At 39.1% G+C, this 16,727-nt stretch overlaps 1 protein-coding gene across 2 annotated transcripts in view; it reads right to left on the bottom strand.

The window, feature by feature from the left end:
- The window catches only part of LOC120529492 (potassium voltage-gated channel subfamily C member 1), a 203,494-nt gene extending 191,544 nt beyond the window's left edge, over window positions 1–11,950 (bottom strand). The window contains exon 1 of one of the 2 annotated variants that reach the window (XM_039753358.1): window positions 11,065–11,950. In XM_039753358.1, the coding sequence (XP_039609292.1) occupies window positions 11,065–11,637 (573 nt within the window). In that variant the 5' untranslated portion in view covers window positions 11,638–11,950. The remainder of the gene's footprint in view (window positions 1–11,064) is intronic. The other variant, XM_039753348.1, reaches the window with a different exon arrangement.
- Between the last annotated feature and the right edge of the window lie 4,777 nt (window positions 11,951–16,727).

The raw sequence follows: 16,727 nt of genomic DNA on the forward strand, positions 1-16,727 counted from the left end.
GCTGGCACATTTGCTTCAGATTGGGTGCAGTCTTGCGTTTTGTTATGGCCTCTCAGATTGCTATGGCAACGCAAAGAAGCAAAAGCTGCAGGACTGAATGGAAAAATTGCAGTCTAGTGTGATGTCTGTAGGAGGAATGGGTGGCATGTGATCTGTCTTTATGGTGAATTTCTGGAAACAAACATCTTTAAACAGCAGTTAACATGTAATAAAAATAATCACTTCATTATTATTAAGGCAGTCTTGTCACCACAGAGCTATTGGAAAACTGTATCACATACCTCACTATGAAATCTCCTCTGACAGAAAAAAAAGGTTCCAAATTTTGCTGCTTTGGAAAAGTGCACTTTGTTTTGAGAGCTACTAAGGTCTGGCTTTCGTGAATAGTGCACTTTATTTCATCCCAAACCCCATTACATGTCCCCAACTTCAATGTTTCCTGTAAATGATACAGTGCACTTAACTTCATACATGTGTGCTTTTAGGACATGAGGACTGCATCGCTGCATTCGATCTCAGTTGTCCCTTCAAAGTTTAGGTCCTGCTTTGTGTTTGATGAAAGGGAGGCTAACCCTGTCTCCCTATTCACTCTGACCAGGACCACGCTGGTTTAGAAAAATAAAAGGTAATCCTCATGGAACTTTTACTGTAATTAAATTATAATATCTGTGCACTGTAATTCTAACCTTTAATGTGGTTGTTGTCTTGCTTATTGGAGAAACCATTTCTTAATGGCCAATAGCTCCTAAAATTCTATTTATGGTAGAATCTAAGAAAAAATTAAAGACCGGATTCATATTCCCCATGGCCTGTTTCTTATACATTGCTCCCTCATATAGTGATAGCGACCATCACTAAAAAAAGATCACTCCAGAAAGCCCCTTAGATACAACAAAGCCTAGTGCCCACACCATGCCCACTAACTTTCTACTTAGAAGCATGTTTTTGATTTGTTTTCAATCCTATTCTTGTAAAAATTGATCTATTTGTGTGGAATGATTACAATCAAATCAATAAGAAGAAGCATTTTTTAGTGGGGACTCCAGCTAAGCTCAATGACCTCTAATTCTTTGTGATAGGTACTAGTTATTAAAATTGTTATCTCATTGTCACCCATCTTGCACTCTAAGTTTTTCATATTTTATGTAGGACGAATTTCAACTCAAAATTGTCTGTATGTATGCCCAAATGTTCTTCTGTAGTGCTTTTGTGTACTGTTTACATGTAAAGCCCAAGTTCACTGACCTACCACTCCTTAAACTTATACATCCATCCATCCATTACCCAACCCGCTACCTCCTAACTACAGGGTCATGGGGGTCTGCAGGAGCCAATCCCAGCCAACTTAGGGCGCAAGGCAGGAAACAAACCCCGGGCAAGGCGCCAACCCACCGCAGTAAACTCGTACAGTTTGATGGATAGATGGGTGAACTTACATCATAAAGTTATCCTGTTTCTTCCACTGTGTCTCTCTTATTGCTGTTCATAGAAAGGAATATCAGGACATGAGAACAGCAAATGTCCCAGAGAAGTAGTCATGTCTCTCTGTTTATATTGATTTGTAAAACACACTATAATTATCAGCTGACCAAGTATTACTGGAAGTAGCATAGAGGAAAAAATAACAAACACACTGTGCATACTAAAATATATTATTACATGTCATCTTGCCAACTAATGATGCTGCCTGGTTTATCAATAACATATGGTCATATTGTTTCCAATCAAGCATATCAAAAAACACTTAAAACACTTTGTTATTAGCCATTAAGTCTGCTTCCTTTTAATCTATCAGTGATTTATTGATTGTGTAATTTATCTTGTTAGTTTGAATTGTAGTTTTGTTTGCTTTCTAAACTACCCTGTGATGATATGCAATGTGAAAGGAATTATATCAAGTACCAATTGATTGATTGATCATTACCATTGGATAAACAGGCATTGAACACAAACCATGCTTTCCTTTGTGCTTCACTATACTATTTGAAGTGCTGGACCCTAGCATGGCCCAAATGTGGTTATTGATCTGATGAGATCTAAATACCCACTTGAGCAATTCTTGAAAAGGACCATGTGAGCTTCACAGGCTCATTCAGCATTCCCACTAACACAGCAAAGCCACCACTGTGTTAAAGTAACCCTGAAAAATTGCATATACACCTTAAGTGTTAATTTAAAACTGGCGATTTACTGTGTACATCCTTATTCCCTTTACAGCAAATTTCTTCAGGTAAACGTTGACAGGAAATGAAGATGTCTGTAGCTTAATGATCCCAAGTGCCTTTGAAAACCCAATCATCTTGCAGCTCTCTGCTCTCAGAGTCAGCGACGTAACCAACAACTTCTACATGGCATAACATTCAGGTGCATTTGGGGAGTTACTTAGCTGACTGGAGTCTTTTAAATGTGTTTAGTTATTTCTTCAAAAATCAGTAATCATGTTTGCTTAATAAATATTTTGCCAACAATAAATTATATTCAAAAATAGCAGTGATAACAAAATGTAATTACTGTATAGATCGCACAGGGTGGCAGCAGCTTAAAGTATGACCAAATAAGAAGATGGTTCATGATAGTAATGACAAGCCAAGGTCGTAACCAGAGGGGCAAGAATTAAATGAGACAAAATAATAGAACAAGAAACACAGTGGGACAGTCAATAACCAGAATATTTCACATTGCCTAAGCCAAAATTCAAAGTCAATGAACAAGAAAGAGTTTGTAGCCAGAGATATCTTCCTGTTTATGATGTACACTGTTTTTTCCAAAAGTTTCCAAAATTTAAACAAAGTCCAGCTCATAGCAATTACACATGATTGTAGACTACATTAAATGCAGGCTTTTTCACAGTACTTTACAGTATTGAGTAGCTAAAAGTTGACCCGAATACAGAGAGCAGATTCCAATTGAAGTGATATAAAAATGGCATTGTCTGATGTGCTATAGTTACTTGTTGATTGCGAAGGTCTATGGCTAATTGTATGTCAAACTTCTTAGTAATTACCTTTTTGAAAGACATACCCAATGAACATTTCAAATCTCAAGGTAAAATTGTTCATTGCTTCAGACCGTGATGGAGAGCAGGTCTGGTGCTTTGCTGACAAATTATATTGTGAGAGAAATAGTGAATTGTTATAATGTGCAGATAATGCATATTTGTTCACTCTGTGCTAGCAAAGTGATGCTTGTATAATTAATTTCTGCTTACATTTTTGGTTTACTTTTATGATTAACATATCTCAAGCAGCTTGCTTATGCATGCCTCTTCTAACATTTAGCTAACTTGTGCTAGGGATCATTTTGGCCATCAGGGAAGGCTGTCGACTAGTGAAAGAGGAAAAAAGACAAACTAGCTGAAGTAACTTCTCTCAAGGAAGATCTGTCAACAAATCTGTAAATGAAGTCACACAGAACTTTTCTGCCAATGCTTTTCAGCGGGAAGCTCTGAAATTTCAAAATGTATACAGTGAACACTATCCAATATAACTCAATAAAAATGGAACTTTCCCAACATGTTTCCTAGAAAAACAAGTATGCCAGATTTCAACAAATTCAGTCCACTGGGACCCAAACTGTTTCAGCCAGACAGACAGATGGACAGGCAGACCAACATGGCAATTGCAGTAGGTGCTTATCACATTTTATGCAAACACACTTAAAAAAGCTGAGATTTAATTGCAGGATCTGAGCTGCCAGTGTGAGATAGAATTGTCAGTTAATCAATTGATGTTGTCTGCTTTAAATTCTACGTTTGAAATGTAAGAATCTACAACATTATATGTTTGAATTGTCCCTTTTTGAAAGGTGCTGGCTAGGAAATTACTGTCTGCCAACAGTATTGACAAATTGATTATTAATTACCTTTTATCATTTGTCTGATATAAGCTAAGTTATCACTCTGTATTTTGTAATGCACAAGACACTCTGTGAGCCAGGAGTGAAATGATGACTACCTGTGTTTAATTAATCCAAGAGGTTGCAAGAACTCCTGATATTTTGATGGTGCAGGTGGATGACTGTTTAATAAGATAAAGGTCAATGTTTCTCTTTAGAGTATAAATAGGTGCCATGGGGGTCTGGCTGGAGGTTAAAGGATATACATGTGACTAGAAAGTGCTCAATTCATAGTGGAAATAGATGGAATCATTTTCTTCCATTACGTAAGTGGGCAGCTAGGGAGACCCATTTATTTAAGGTCTACTGAGGTGTCATGATGTGGTTACACCCAGAACTACAAGGGTTATTTGAGTATTATGTAACCTAAAAAGAGTCACCATTAGCAATGCAAGAGATTCTGGTGGTTGGCCATAAAGGACACCTATGAGTAGTAGATTAGGATTTGAGAAAAATATATGTTGTAAAAGCTTGTGAGTGAGACAGACAGAGAGACATAGGAAGTAAGAAAGAGTACTTGGTAGGTGGGTAAGTGGGGAAGCCACCCCTCCCTAAAGGTAAGGGTTTAAGACCTGTTCAGAACATACCAACTAAACAGCTGTAGTTTTGTGTTGTTATTTCTTGGTATTGTGTTGTCACTTGTGTCTTTTTTCTAATAATCAAACATTTTTTGCTATTTTTTCTTCTTAACATCATTTTGTTTGTGGAGAGATGCTATCTCTTGTGACATCATCATGTGACCCGTTGATAGAAAGGTTTGAAATCAGAAAATTTCCATTGTGGCTACTTTTTCTCTGCTTTGCTAAGGGTAAGGGTTTACTTGCTGCCATCTCTCCACTTATGTTTTCAGACACGTGATGGCAAGGCAGCTAGCACTGGGCCCTATATTTATAAATAGTATTACGCTGAAAGTCATAGCTAGTGAAGAATCCTTAACATACTAATTAAGGTAAAATGCAATGTAGATGTTATACAAGGAGAACAGGGCAAGACTTTAAGTCAAAAGTGCATAGACCCACTGAGGCAGCTTTATCATTCTCGAGGTGCACCACTTTATTCTTTCTGAAAGAAAGAAAGAAAGAAAGAAAGAAAGAAAGAAAGAAAGAGATCAGTGAAGCATCTTCCCATGTTCTCTAGCGAAAACCCCAGAAGGGACTGCTGTCTGATCCAACTTAAATCAGCTGCTCTCCTTTCTTTAATTACAACAATGCACTTGGGAAGTGCAATGGAAAATATGCTATTTTTTTTTTCTAGATCTGCAATGCTCTGCCTAATCACGAGACTATTGACCTTGTCTTATTCTGTATGACCAAACAGACCTTAAACAAAACCAGTGACCTGCTTACCCTTCATATTCATTCCTAGAATTAGCAGCTTATCACTGTTTTTACCATTTTGCAGCTTTGGAATGACACATATTTCCCAAAACCTTAAAAAAAGACACACATTTCCAACACCTTCTGTTGGAAAAAGCATTAATTAGTTCTCTTTTAGCTCCAGTCTAGTTTCCATGGAAACCTGTATCAAGACCCAGAGCGAAATAAAAGAGAATGGGATGCTGCCAAAGATGCCTTACTATGTCAGCCAGCATCAGCACCACACGAGAAGTTCTCATTTTTATTTTTATTTTTACTAAAATGTGAATTGTAGCATCTAAATAATTCAAGCAGTGTGTGTGTTTGAAGCTAATTTGAAATTGCAAGTGAAAAGATCAGCTGAATATTCAGTATGCTCTTAATGGATTCTTCTGTGTTCTGATTGGCTGTTTTTTTTTCTGACAAGCTGCTTCTATCCTTCTGAATACTGATAATTGCAGTGTTTTGTGGGCTTATGATAAGAGACTATATTCCGAGGAAAAAACAGTGGGGAAAAAGGATTAGAGAACCAGAGCAGAAATACAAAACATGCAGTTTGGAAAAGGCAAAGAATAAGAAAAGGAAATCTATACATGCAAAATAAATAGGACTCTACAATAAAAGCCATATGTAGCTTCTACACGTTTCTTTCGTTTCTTTCTGAAATGTCTTTTCAAAAATGTCGAAATGCTAGACATCTTACGACATCATTCGTTTCACAGTTACCCAAAGGACATTTCAAAATTTTTAGGCATCATCACTAACCCATTCGAGAAAGTCCCTACGCTTTACCCACCTGTAACTAGGGATCCAATAACGCCAAATACATAGTGTTGAGATTTTTCACCTGCGGAACTGCGAAGATTGCAATTTTAGCTGTGCAAGATCGTCATGCCTCACATATACATATATTCGATTTCTGTCTTATTTTATTTATGGCAGTCAGCTTCCCCAAAACGGTAATTAACGCATCAAATGATGCGCAGTCATTGACAATCTAAAATAAACGTCGAAATAGTCTTTTAACTTTACATTTATCGCAGATACAGAGAAGTTGAGCGCGTCGGTGATGTGGGGTGCCGAGGCGCTGCCGTGCGTGAGGCTGTGTGCGCGCATGGAGGCTTTATGCAACGCGGCCGAATTTCTATTCATTTTCGACACAGATGGATCCCCTAAGGCGTAACCTCTCATCCGCTAGTCATTTGCCATGTACATGTAACCTTATTATATTTTACAAGCCATGCATCAACAATCGGTGGCACATATAAAATTCCCAGTGCGTTTGGTGTGCGTAAAAACGCAGACGCTCCCCGCACTCTTCCACCCCGCCCCTCGAAACGCTTCCCGACCGCGCAAATGCATTTTAGCTTCAAGAGTTTCAACCTTGAGGAAGGAGTTCACCTCTGCGGCGCTAGTTAAAATTCAGTCCACGTCCCTCCGGGGACAGCTGTCATTGGTCATATTTCCAGGCACCTCTGTCTCCACCCGCTGCACACTCCTACAACGCAATTACATTATTAAACTTCTCCAAACGCCGTACAGGCTATAGAATGATTTTTGAAAACCTCTTTGCCCTTGAAACGTTACAGCGAACATCCGTTGAACTTTAAAGACAGTGCCAAGCTTCTTTACAGTCCTTGATTGGACAACCAGGGCGGAGTGTGCACAAAGTTTAGAATAAACTAACTCTAATTAAGATCATCTATAATGTCTTATGTTGCATCCGCTTACCGTGTTAGACAGACAGTGTTAGACAGATAGATAGCATAGATAGATAGATAGATAGATAGATAGATAGATAGATAGATAGATAGATAGATAGATAATACTACCTTGTATGAAGGTCACACTTTCCTTTATTTCGTTTAAGTAACTTGTTTTGCACTACAGTAAAAGAAGTAACATACATACATACATACATACATACATACATACATACATACATACATACATACATATATATGTACCTTATAATGGTTACGTCATTTTTGTTACCCTCAGAAAGATCTACATAAGTGTATTAACACGTTCAAGACAAATGGATATGATGACCAACAGAAATAATATAAGTTTGTAAAGAGGATCTATGAATTAATATCTATAGAATATGCATTATTCGTTCTTGTCTGTCTGAAAATAGCTTAGTTGCTACCTGTTTGTACTGAGCACGTCAACAGATTGGCCATATGTGATTTAAAACGTTTGAATAATATTTACTCTCTAAATGGATTTATCCTGCATCTCTTTTTATGCCTATGGTTTTAGGAGTATGTTTCAGAGTTACAGAGGATGTAAACCTACATCAGCTAAACGTAGTGACTGAAAATCCACATCCCACTGCTAATGATCTGCTCCCTCCGTGAGGTTATAGACCTGTTCATTTTTAAAGATTGCACATCAGGACTGAAGATTTCTCCCACAGGTTTGAAGCAACCATAAAACACGACTGAAGACAACAGCAAAATATCTATTGATAAATAAAACTCGAGTGAGTATTCCTCCGTTTGTGGTTACTGTGTTTGTATGGCCGAGATTAACTTGTCAGGTTTTCTTGTACTGTTGGTTGGTGTATTGTATTTATTTGCAGGTGGTCTGGACTTCAAGGTTTATCTCATTAAAAGTACAATTCAGCATTTAAAAATCCTCGAAACTGATCATGGGGACTCCTGGCTGCCCTAGTTTACCTTCTTAGTCAATTATAGGATGTTAAATGTTTCGCGTCTGACCTACTTTTAGTGGTGTCACAGAGACTTAAAAAAGAAATGCAAAGCTAATGTACTCTGCAAATATTTGGAAAAACTGTTCCCTGCTGACAGGTCGCAAAGGTTTTAAGGGAGGGGAGTGAAATCTCAAATGAACTAATTTAAATTGCACTTTTCTAAGTACAAATATGTAAAAGAGTTCAAATATTTTATGTAATTTTAAAAATAATCTCATCTGTCCGCCATATGAGAGTTGTGATCTATTTTAAAGTCTTATTCTTTTTGATCACTTGATCAGATGTTTATATCTAAAATCGTTTTTTTCTCAAATCTCATGACTGTCAAGTCAATCTAATACGAAGTGCACAGGTTTTTCGTGTTCTGCCTAAACTTAAGTGGATATCAGTGCTAGGGGGCGCTATATTGCCGTTTTAATTTCATTTGTAACTAGACTGGAGTAATGTCTGGTATACTGCAACGGAAATGCCAATGACCTGACTGAGTGAAAGACATAATAAAACTGTCAGCCATAAATTCTTCCAAACGAACAAACTGAATGCACAGATGGAGTTTTTTTTTTTTTTTTTCTTTAAACCGAATTGTGAATCTGTATCGAGTTATTTGTTATTTATGAAACGGAGAGTCATATCTTTAGATTATTCGATTACTCGCAGTAAGTTTTTTCTGTTTAGGTTAAACCCCAGACGTGACCTTCCCAGCCCAGCTTTGAAAATCTTCTTCCTTATGTACGGTAGAAGAGAGGCCAGAATCCATCGGGGTTTTGGTAAGCATTGCGCTCTTTTGGCATAATAAACACTACGTCAGTAAAATCTGGGAACAGATTTATCTACAGTAAATTCGAAATCATTTTGTTGTCCATTTTAAAAAATATTTCTGGTGCTAATGAACCATGCATATTTAGTCAGAGGTGTTTAGGTTGATAGCGCTTGTAGGCGAGTGAAGAGCTGAGAGGATGGGGTTTGCCACCTTGCGTGAGAGGTGATGGGCAGCACAGTGTAGAAGCTATGAATGCCGCCCGTAAAGCTTTGGATTTTTTTATACATGACTCTGATTAAATACAATGCCGCATCTTTTCTCATTAGACTTGAAAGATACGAACCCTGGTTAATTTTAATTAGAAACGTGGCACGTGATAACGATTTTGTACTGTAAACTCCGAGGCGGCTTGGATGGATTGAACGCACATAAAATCGCCAGTTCTTTAAATGTTGTCTTGTCGATCGCTTTGAACGTGCGCAGTAAATTGTCCTCGTTTTCTTTCAGCTAAATTGTAAGATACAACGATCAGATGTATTTATAGTGCTCTTACTGTAAATCAATTGTTATGAATGACCTTTTTGTTTACCCACACTGCGTGTCTGTTGGGAGCTTCATTGTGCCCCACAAGCAAATAAATGGGCAAGAATACAAGATTATGTGACAGGGCGCGTGCACGACGCTCCGCCAGCAGGCCAACTTGGCATCGCCGATGAATGGCTATACGCATGACTTTGGGTTGCGGGGACAGAACCAAGGCAAAGACATTAAAAAGCAGGAATATTCATCACAGAAGACATTTCAACCTACATTGGCAGCGTGAACCCAACTGCTCAATTCTTGTGTCCCATGATTAACACCAAATAGCCACAATTCACCTTGTACAACTAGCACGTATATTTATTTTACACAACAGAGCAACATGAGCAACAGCGTATCGCAACTGGCAGTTCTGACTTAATCTATTAATTTACAGTTTTGTATGCAAAAGATATCACTGTGACACGTAACGAATCAAGATTACTATATGGTAAACAATATTTTAACTAGTAGTTTAAATGTCACCCGTATAAATGGACCTTATATTTAGACTTTTCGTATTTCTAGCTCAGCATTCCATATTATCTTTATAAGTGTACTTTTATTAAGAGGACAGTGTGAAATTTGTAATCAAGGCACCATTTTAATATTGTAATCTGATCATTTGCACTGAAACGGCTTTTGCGCTGACTGTGACCAATAATAAGAGTCGATGGAAAAATCTGTCAGAATTTCGGAAATGCGACATCAAAGTAAAAATGACTGTGGAAATCAGATGAGCAATTCTGTACAGGAAATATCCGTTTATATCACCGCAAAAGCTTACTGAAACACATCAAATGTCTATATTTTGTTTAACTCATTTTCTGTAGAAATCTGGCGCTTTCTGAAAAAGCTCTCCAAATGGCTAGCTGTTGCACTCGAAGAGGCGGAGGCAGAATTTGCTTTGCTTCATTTTTTTAAAATCAGTAAACGTCAGGACCAAAGTGCTATTAACTACTATATTAAAGAATATAACTCTTTTCTTATTATAGTTTTTGTGACCTGGCTAATAGCAAATTATTCAGTCACGAGCAGGTTTAAAATTGGAAGGGGGCGTTGCTTACTGTGAAATAAATGCCACTTTCCTCAGTGGCCTCTTTTATAGATTAGAAGAACATGCTTAAGAGGCAGAGATCATCAGTCTGGAAGCCCCTCGAGGGTGTGTTTAAATGGGGGCTGGGACACGCGATTGCAGGGGTTCAGTTATATATATATATATATATATATATATATATATATATATATATATATATGTGTGTGTGTGTGTGTGTGTGTGTGTGTGTGTATGTGTGCCAGATAGTGTGAAGAAACTGTGCAGAATATCCTTGTTAATTCAATATCGTTTCAAGGTTAAAGATCACAGTTCAGTGACCTTACCACGATGCAACAATAATGCTGAAACCAGATGCTTGAAAAAGTAATGCCACAGCATACTAACATTTTACTGTGCTTTACGCTCAATAGAAAATGAACCCTGCGGAGCTGCCGAATGGCAAGTCAGATTGAATGCCATGACCTCCAGGGATTGCATTGTAATAGATCAATAAATAGACCCTCAATCTGATTTCTTGACTATCATCCACGCCGAAAAGGGATGCGCTCCAACGCTCACCCAAAGGAAATCTTCACATAGAACCCCCACCCACACACACACCCCCCTCATGTCACTTTGCCAATGTGATCATGCTTATGCAAAGTTGCATACTATATTCGCACATAGTAAAAGTAATATTGAATAAATTGCTTTTCCTTACCCTTGCATATTTAGAAGAATATGGATCTTCGAATAGTGCCCAAACGCGCCGTTGCCAGCGCCGCCACAACCCCCCAGATTTAGCATCGGGGGAGTCCCCCAATGCCAGTCTTTTGGTCATTTCCAGCTCATCTTCGCCGTCACCTGAATCCCCCATGCCGTCTCCATCGGCACCATCCTTGCTCCCCAAATCCACAGGCCCTCCGCCGAAACTATCCAGAGCTTCTTCTGCGTCCCGATGCTGTCTATAGGTCATCCAGCAACAAGGTTCCACATCGGTCTCGTCAATGCCCCAAAAGGCAAGTTCTTCCTCATACAGGGGACCGCAAACGTCCGCCGGGCAGTGTAGCTTGCCGGTCCTGTAGTAGTTGAGTATGTGCGCAAAAACGCCAGGGTGGCGGTCGAAGAAGAACTCGTCAATCCGAGGATCATAGTCGAAATGGCTGTGGGCGTCAGGCTCTGCCAGCCAGGCTAAACGTGTGCCGGGCAAGGTGCGCAGGGTGCTGCGGTAAGTCTGATGTCTGGTTCCTCCCACGTTTATCACAATGCGATCGCTTTCGTCGCCCTGGCCCATCTCGTCTCTTAGGCATGTCGTGGACGAGTTTCAGGCATTAAAAAACTAACGCGGCAAGAGAAGAAGGAGAAGGAAACACATCCAGAGCGCACATGAGGAACAGAGGAGAAAACAAACAAAACGATTAACAATAAGCGAGGCCTGTCAGTTTCCAGGAGTCCAGTACCTGAAGGACACAAGATAGATAAATCGTCTTTCCTCTTCTAGCACTTCATATGAAAGTACTCAGAGAAAGGTGGAGGCAGCCTGTGGCCTTTGAGGGGACAATGCCCCTCCCCCACCAAAGTAATGTGTTAGATTGGTAAAATAAAAAAAAGAAAAAAGAAAATAAAAGAAAAAAATAAAAGAAAAAAAACAGAGAGCCAGTGTCGGGCACCGCACACCCAGACTCGCGTTCGCCAGAGCTCTTTCAAAGATTTGGTGACATTCAACGCAAGGTGACAAGAAGGGTGCTGAACGGACAGCGCCTGTCTCTGAGACGCTGAGGATTAAAAGCTTGCCTCCCCTCCTCACATCCTCGCAATTCTGCTTTTACTTCTGCCCCTCGCTCTTTTGTGAGTAAGTCACCTGTATCCTATGTGTCCTCCTCGCTTATGTGGCTCTCAGAGTCTACCGAAGCAGAAACGGTGCCAGCAGGAACAACAGTAAATCCGTCTACAAGAGGGTTTTCGGCGCTGATCCGTACGTTACTTTCTTCTTGATGTTTGCGAAATCGATACCCTTTTTTGTGCTGTGTGATACTAAGAGCAACATTTCACAGAATAGTCAAACAGTTTTTTCAGTGATTGTGCGCATGAGGACTCGATCATATTGTACGGCCTTGAAGCTGCTCTTCTTTTGCGTTTCTTTTTTTAATATAGTGCGAAATTTGCCAAAATAAAACGTCTGTTTCTTTATATTAACCTTCCAATATCATTGTCTTTTAAAACCAGTCTTCCCGTGTTTCATTACAGCGCGGAATGCAAAAGCAGTTGTTTTTCGTTGACGAATCAAAGCGCCAATTATTTATTATTATGCAAATTTTAGATGTCAGTACACAGGGAAACATGTTCTTGTTTAAAGGTATCCTGCTTCTTCCGACAACCTGCTAGATGGATGCTGCGCGCTGTGCTCTACTCTGTGTTGCTCAGTCCTGCTGCACCGACTCCAGACTCACACCACTACGCGTGCGCAAGAGGAGCGGGCATGAGCAGCAAAAAACGGGGTGTGAGCGATCAACCACTTGGTCCTAACACCCTGGCAACGGGCACCTCACCTTGAATACCAGCTTTTCACCTTCACGGCTGGCAACCCGTATTTAAGAGATGTTTATGCTTGCCTTGCATCTTTAATGAAATTCATCGTTTTAATCTAGCTAAGGTCTGTCATTCGTTCGGCTGTCTTTCCATCCATTTTCAAACACCAGCTGTTTTTATTAGAAGGTCGCAGGGAACGAGAGCCAAGGCCGGCAGTTATGGAACAAAAAATAGACCAGAGTATTCTTGGAAATACAACCCCTGTAAGATACATTCATATTCATGCATACTTATATCATGTCATACATCTTTTAAATGCTTAAATGATATTCATAGGACGGCAAAAAGTGTGACGCAGTAACCAAGGTCGTTGGACTGGAAACCACAACTTTACCAATTCAGTCACTATTACTAGCACATCAAATAATGCATGTCAGTTGGGCCGACGGGCTTCATTTATATGAGGTTTTTGTTCTAAATCCGAACAGCGCTTTGGGAGTGCTGTTCACTGAGAAATGCGATACATGAGATTAAAAGACTTTTATGTGAAGTCCGCAAAGAATTAAAGAATCCTCGATAGGACACCAATTAAACTTAAGGACAGCACAGGGATGCCAGTTAACCCGCGCTCCATGTGTCAGGAGTAATGGAGGAAACTTTAAGCAACAGGAAGAAAGATCACATGGACATTAGGAGAACGTGCAGACTCCATAGAGATTGCATTGAGACAGCAGTGCTAACAATGGCACTACCGTATAGAACATGTGAACATTAGAAAAGTTTAGACAAGAACAGGCCATACAGCCCAGCAAAGCTCGCCGATCCCATCCACATAAATATTCCAAAATAACATTAACTCGAGTTTTGAAGGCCCTCATGTTGTACTGTCTCACCACACTACTTGGTAACGTATCCCATGTGTCTGTAATTCTCTGTGCGAAGAAAGTTCCTAATATTTGGGCGAAATTTACCTTTAACAAGTTTCCAACTGTGTCACCACCATGTTTTCTGGGCTTTTTCTAGTGCTTCTGTCTTTTTGTAGCCTGGAGACCAAAACTGCACCCCCGACTCCAGAATTATAAAGCTTAAGCTTAACCTCCTTTGAGTTATTGTCTACACATCATGCTACATAACCTCACCTTCTGTTAGACTTCTTAAGGGCTTGTAAAACTCTGGAAACTGATAGTGACGAGTCCACTATGACTCCTAGATCCTTCTCGTAAGGTGTATGTAACACAACAGAGCATCACATCGTCACAGCCGTTTAACCAAAGTGAGGGTCGAGGGAGGTCCGTGCGTACCTCGACAGCAGGGAAGGCAACAGAAGTGAACAATCAGCTGAACCTGCATGGCTTTTGGGATATTGAATGTTGAAGACCGAAACCACATAGTCACGGAGAGAACTTACAGACTGTTCATAGTAAGTGAATAAGTGAGGGATGCAGATTTAGGACGCTGAATCTGCGCTAATCAAAATAAATAAATAAATTATTAATTTGTATAACAAAAATGCTTTTATACAAAAACTTCTTTATGTTTATAGATAGATAGATAGATAGATAGATAGATAGGTAGATATATAGATAGATAGATAGATAGATAGATAGATAGGAAAATGGAAAACTAAACTGAGATTTAAATATAACTGGAATGTCTGTACATATGTGATATATTTAAACAAATCGCCAGATATATTTCTGTAACTGGTAATAGAAACCAATTCTCGAAATCATCTTTAGCAACACAATTTATTCGATCAGTGACCCTAATTAATATACCAACAGTGCTATTAAAACTAGCTGGAATTTCACATCAGATACATTTAAATCACGCATCTATTTTCTACACCTGCTCGTTTTAATACAAGATAGCCGGGAGCTACCAGTTCCAGTCGTTCTTTAGGACGATGGAGCCAAGCGAGGTGCCCGGGAAAAACACAAGTGGACCGGGAGAACGTATAAACCTCGTGAAGCAATGTCTTTGATAGTGTAGCACTGGCTTTATATAATGTTTTATCGAGCATTAAAGAAGTTAAATTTAGGTTTGCATTTGACAGAAGTCGATGATATCAACGATCTCATGATCACTGAAAAAGTGATAACATTCATAGTGCGTGTCCACACAGGAGCGTAAGACAACCAGCATTTAAAAAGTGTGTGAATTCAACAACCAAGCAGTCCATTAGCGAATATCCCGGTGAGCCGATTTTCTTAGATATATGGACTGTATTTTGTCAACACTGAAGACTTCATGATTACAGCTAAGAGGGGTTTTATAGTTTAATGAATATAATGTGACGTATACATTTCTTTACCTATCGATTTAAAGAGATAATAGTACATACCCAGGAAATACACCTCCGTTATTACTGAGACGAACCTTTTTTCTTGGAAATGAAAATGTTAATCACTACTTAAAGATCTGCTTGAGTCCTTGACTTTTCTATGGGGTTTTCAGTTTGTATACTACATCTTAACATTACAACTCTAAATCGGCCTGGGCTTGACAATGAACTCGGATATATTCTTAGTCGGATTTGTCCCGAAAGCATTCATAATAGCTTTAGCATGTATTTGTCAATCACTGAAAAAAGTGCTTCAAGAAACGCAACCGGGGCTCCTTTATACCAGCAGCAATGCACCATGCCTCTTTGAGACTGTGACTGCCAAATCAGAAGTTTTTCTTTTCCTTCTTTTTAAATTTTTTGTCCCTTTTTAATCATTCCGATGTGTGCTCAAACCATTGCGTGGCTGTATCTATATTTATCTATGTTTGTATTAAATTATTTAAAGAGCTTCTATAAAAAGCCAAATTTCCCCTTGGGAGCAAATAAAGCATCTATCTATCTATCTATCTATTGAAAAACTTTTATTTACAGAAGGTGCATTTATTGAAGGAAAACACAGACGTTTGGTCCTTCAGAACAAATCCAAGTAAGAGCAGCAAATCCAGCCGAAAACGAGAGGACACGTGCTGTGTACTCCACAGATTGAACACTCTAACTGGGATTTAATGAGAACTCAAAAGCAGTATTTGCACTCAAAGTTACAAATGGACAATGTTTTAAAACAGTCACTATAACACTACTGTGTCTGGAGAATTCTGAATCTGAACAATACGGGTTCTGGGGTAGAAGTTTGCCTAACGATTAACTGTCGACCGTGGTAATTCCTGAAATGAATCCAATCCATGATCCAATGGAATCAACACCATCTTTACCCTACAGAGAAGAAGAATTCGGAAACAGGAAATGCATTTGCCCATTTAATCGCCTGCTAACTACATGGATGGACGGATATGTTTTTTTAGTCACGACGGCATTAGGACCCAGAAGAAATCAAATGAAGGCATAGTATTATTTGGAGCATAAAGACAGTGTGGCGTAATGAAGTTGAACTGTCGGAGCTAGGCACGTGTTTTTGTTAAGGAAGAAAGAGATTGAATAGCAGCGAACATCTATCTATCTATCTATCTATCTATCTATCTATCTATCTATCTATCTATCTATCTATCTATCTATCTATCTATCTATCTATGAAATACAGAGCCAGCCTTGATGCACTCGTGAAGAGATTTAATATTTTGCATTATTATGGTCAGTACACAACTGTGGTACTGAGACAATACCTGTGAATTAACGCTTTTCGTGAGTTGGTGTTTCTGCTTTTCAGACGCCACAAGTTACAGAAAAAAGGTCTACAAAACGTTCTGTGGTACTGAAATAAAAACGAGAAAAGAAAACACCTTTAATCTGTGAAGCAGACTGGGGTATTTTGTCTGCTTTCCTCTTCTTAATTCGTCTCGCTGAAGATCACGCAGGAATGTGCAGAGCGAGCCGCTCAGCTGCCTGCCGGA

Source organism: Polypterus senegalus, chromosome 1 (assembly GCF_016835505.1).
Source record: "Polypterus senegalus isolate Bchr_013 chromosome 1, ASM1683550v1, whole genome shotgun sequence".
Taxonomy (NCBI): domain Eukaryota; kingdom Metazoa; phylum Chordata; class Cladistia; order Polypteriformes; family Polypteridae; genus Polypterus; species Polypterus senegalus.